The sequence below is a fragment of the Procambarus clarkii genome, chromosome 75, assembly GCF_040958095.1.
Source record: "Procambarus clarkii isolate CNS0578487 chromosome 75, FALCON_Pclarkii_2.0, whole genome shotgun sequence".
Taxonomy (NCBI): domain Eukaryota; kingdom Metazoa; phylum Arthropoda; class Malacostraca; order Decapoda; family Cambaridae; genus Procambarus; species Procambarus clarkii.
The window spans coordinates 7,031,186-7,032,967 of NC_091224.1; the positions used below are offsets into that span (position 1 = coordinate 7,031,186).

Here is a 1,782-nt window from a genome sequence, read left to right on the forward strand (position 1 = left end):
TGACAATATCAGCCCGTCCTCATAAACACCCTTAGTCCATTCCATGCACCCGCCAAACCCGCTGTTTGTGAATGAAAAACGATTAACACACGACTCACAACTGTTGACGTTCGAACATTTTCGGAAGAAGTGCTTCACTGAAGAATTTTGTTCGAACCACAACGTTCTAAATGCTTCACGCACGTACTACAAATACAAATAATCGCCAACAGAACCTAAACACCTCACCTAACCCATTTCTATATATGCTAATATAATAATAATATTAATTTATAATGGAGAAAAGTTCAGTTTTGAATGAACTGAATGTTAAAATTGATGAATGAGTCTTTGGAGTGGACAGCTGGATGGAATGTTCTTGAGTCGAGGACGGGTTGAATATAATGTGCTTCACTATATTTTTGTTGTAACAATGCTGTGCCTTTTAACTATGGTAATGGTGAGTCTTACGTTTGAAGCACTGCGGTGTTTCTTGTTTATAACATTGCTTTGTATTTTGTTTATTCTGAGTCTTTTGTTTGTAGCAACTGAATGTCTTTTTTATTTGTTGCAATGCTGTGCCTTTTCTTTACACCAATGCGTCTTCTTTTGGTTACATAAATGCAGAACCTTTTGTTTGCATGTCAGTGCTGAGTTTGTATCAATGAAGAGTCGTATCTTTGTATTATTCGGTCTTTTTGAAAGCACTGACTTCTTTTATTTGTTGTAATGGAGTCTCTTTTGCAACAAAGGTTGTGTCTTTAATTTAATTTAAGTTTTGGCCAGAGAGGCGAGTTTATTGTGTCCACTCATCCTGTGAGTGGACACAACGCCATAGCATCATGTACAACACTCCCCATAGGAAGAAAACCCTCTGGGTTGTTCATCCTGTCACTTGCACCCAGACACAGCTGGGACTTGCTTAACTGTCTCAAGTGAACAGTTATTCAAATAAGATTAACGTTTATAAACCCATAAAATTTTGCGTTATCTTGCGGGTGCAAAATGGGAGAATCTTTTAAGAACAGTCTCTATGTTGATAAAACCACACACTAGAAATTGAAGAGACGACGACGTTTCGGACCGTCTTGGGCCTTACTTAATGCCCGTGCCTCCCTCGTCTCATGACAATCGATTTGATAATTGTCCAGGACGGACCGAAACGTCGTCGTCTCTTCAATATTTAGTGTGTGGTTTGGTCAACAATTTTCAGCCACGTTATTGTGACTCATCATCTGTATATGGATGCCACACGTAAGCGTCTCTGTTTAATTTCTTCGATTCTCTTCCTTCCTCTAATTTAACAGATTTTTAGAGCCTTCGAGTCTTCCCTTCTTACCGCCAAACGTCGAAAGAACCAACTCCGTTTTCTTAAAGACTCTCATGCGGAGCAAGTTTTCCCTCTTTCCTTATCTCACTTTCTCCAAATTTAACACTTCGGAATCTCCTTTTCCTGAACATGCCCGCCTTCTTCAAAACTTATTCACTCCACCTCCTTGTAAGTTGACGATGCTTTTCTAACAGTACGGCAACATTAACGCTTTCTGTCTTCTTCTCTTCCAATAACCTTTTTCCCATCGCATTTGGCACCGCTCACCTCTAATCTTCCCACCACTCCTCCACACTACATAACAAACTTCAGCGTCGGATTTCCAACAGTCCTTGGGCTAAATACTCTCTCTCTCTGACTGTGTTACCAACCTTTCATCTTCTCCTCTCTCTAAGCACCAGCAGGAACTTCTCGGAATTGGTCTCACTTTTACAACTTCCCCCTGGCCCGTGCTGTGGCACTGACCACCTTAG

The 1,782-nt window shown here is 40.6% G+C and overlaps 1 protein-coding gene across 1 annotated transcript in view; it reads left to right on the plus strand.

Moving 5' to 3' along the window:
- LOC138356976 (retinitis pigmentosa 1-like 1 protein) overlaps window positions 1–25 on the plus strand; it is a 501-nt gene extending 476 nt beyond the window's left edge. The window contains exon 1 of the mRNA XM_069313507.1: window positions 1–25. This exon is cut by the window's left edge and continues 476 nt beyond it. Within this exon, the coding sequence (XP_069169608.1) occupies window positions 1–25 (25 nt within the window).
- Window positions 26–1,782: the final 1,757 nt, after the last annotated feature.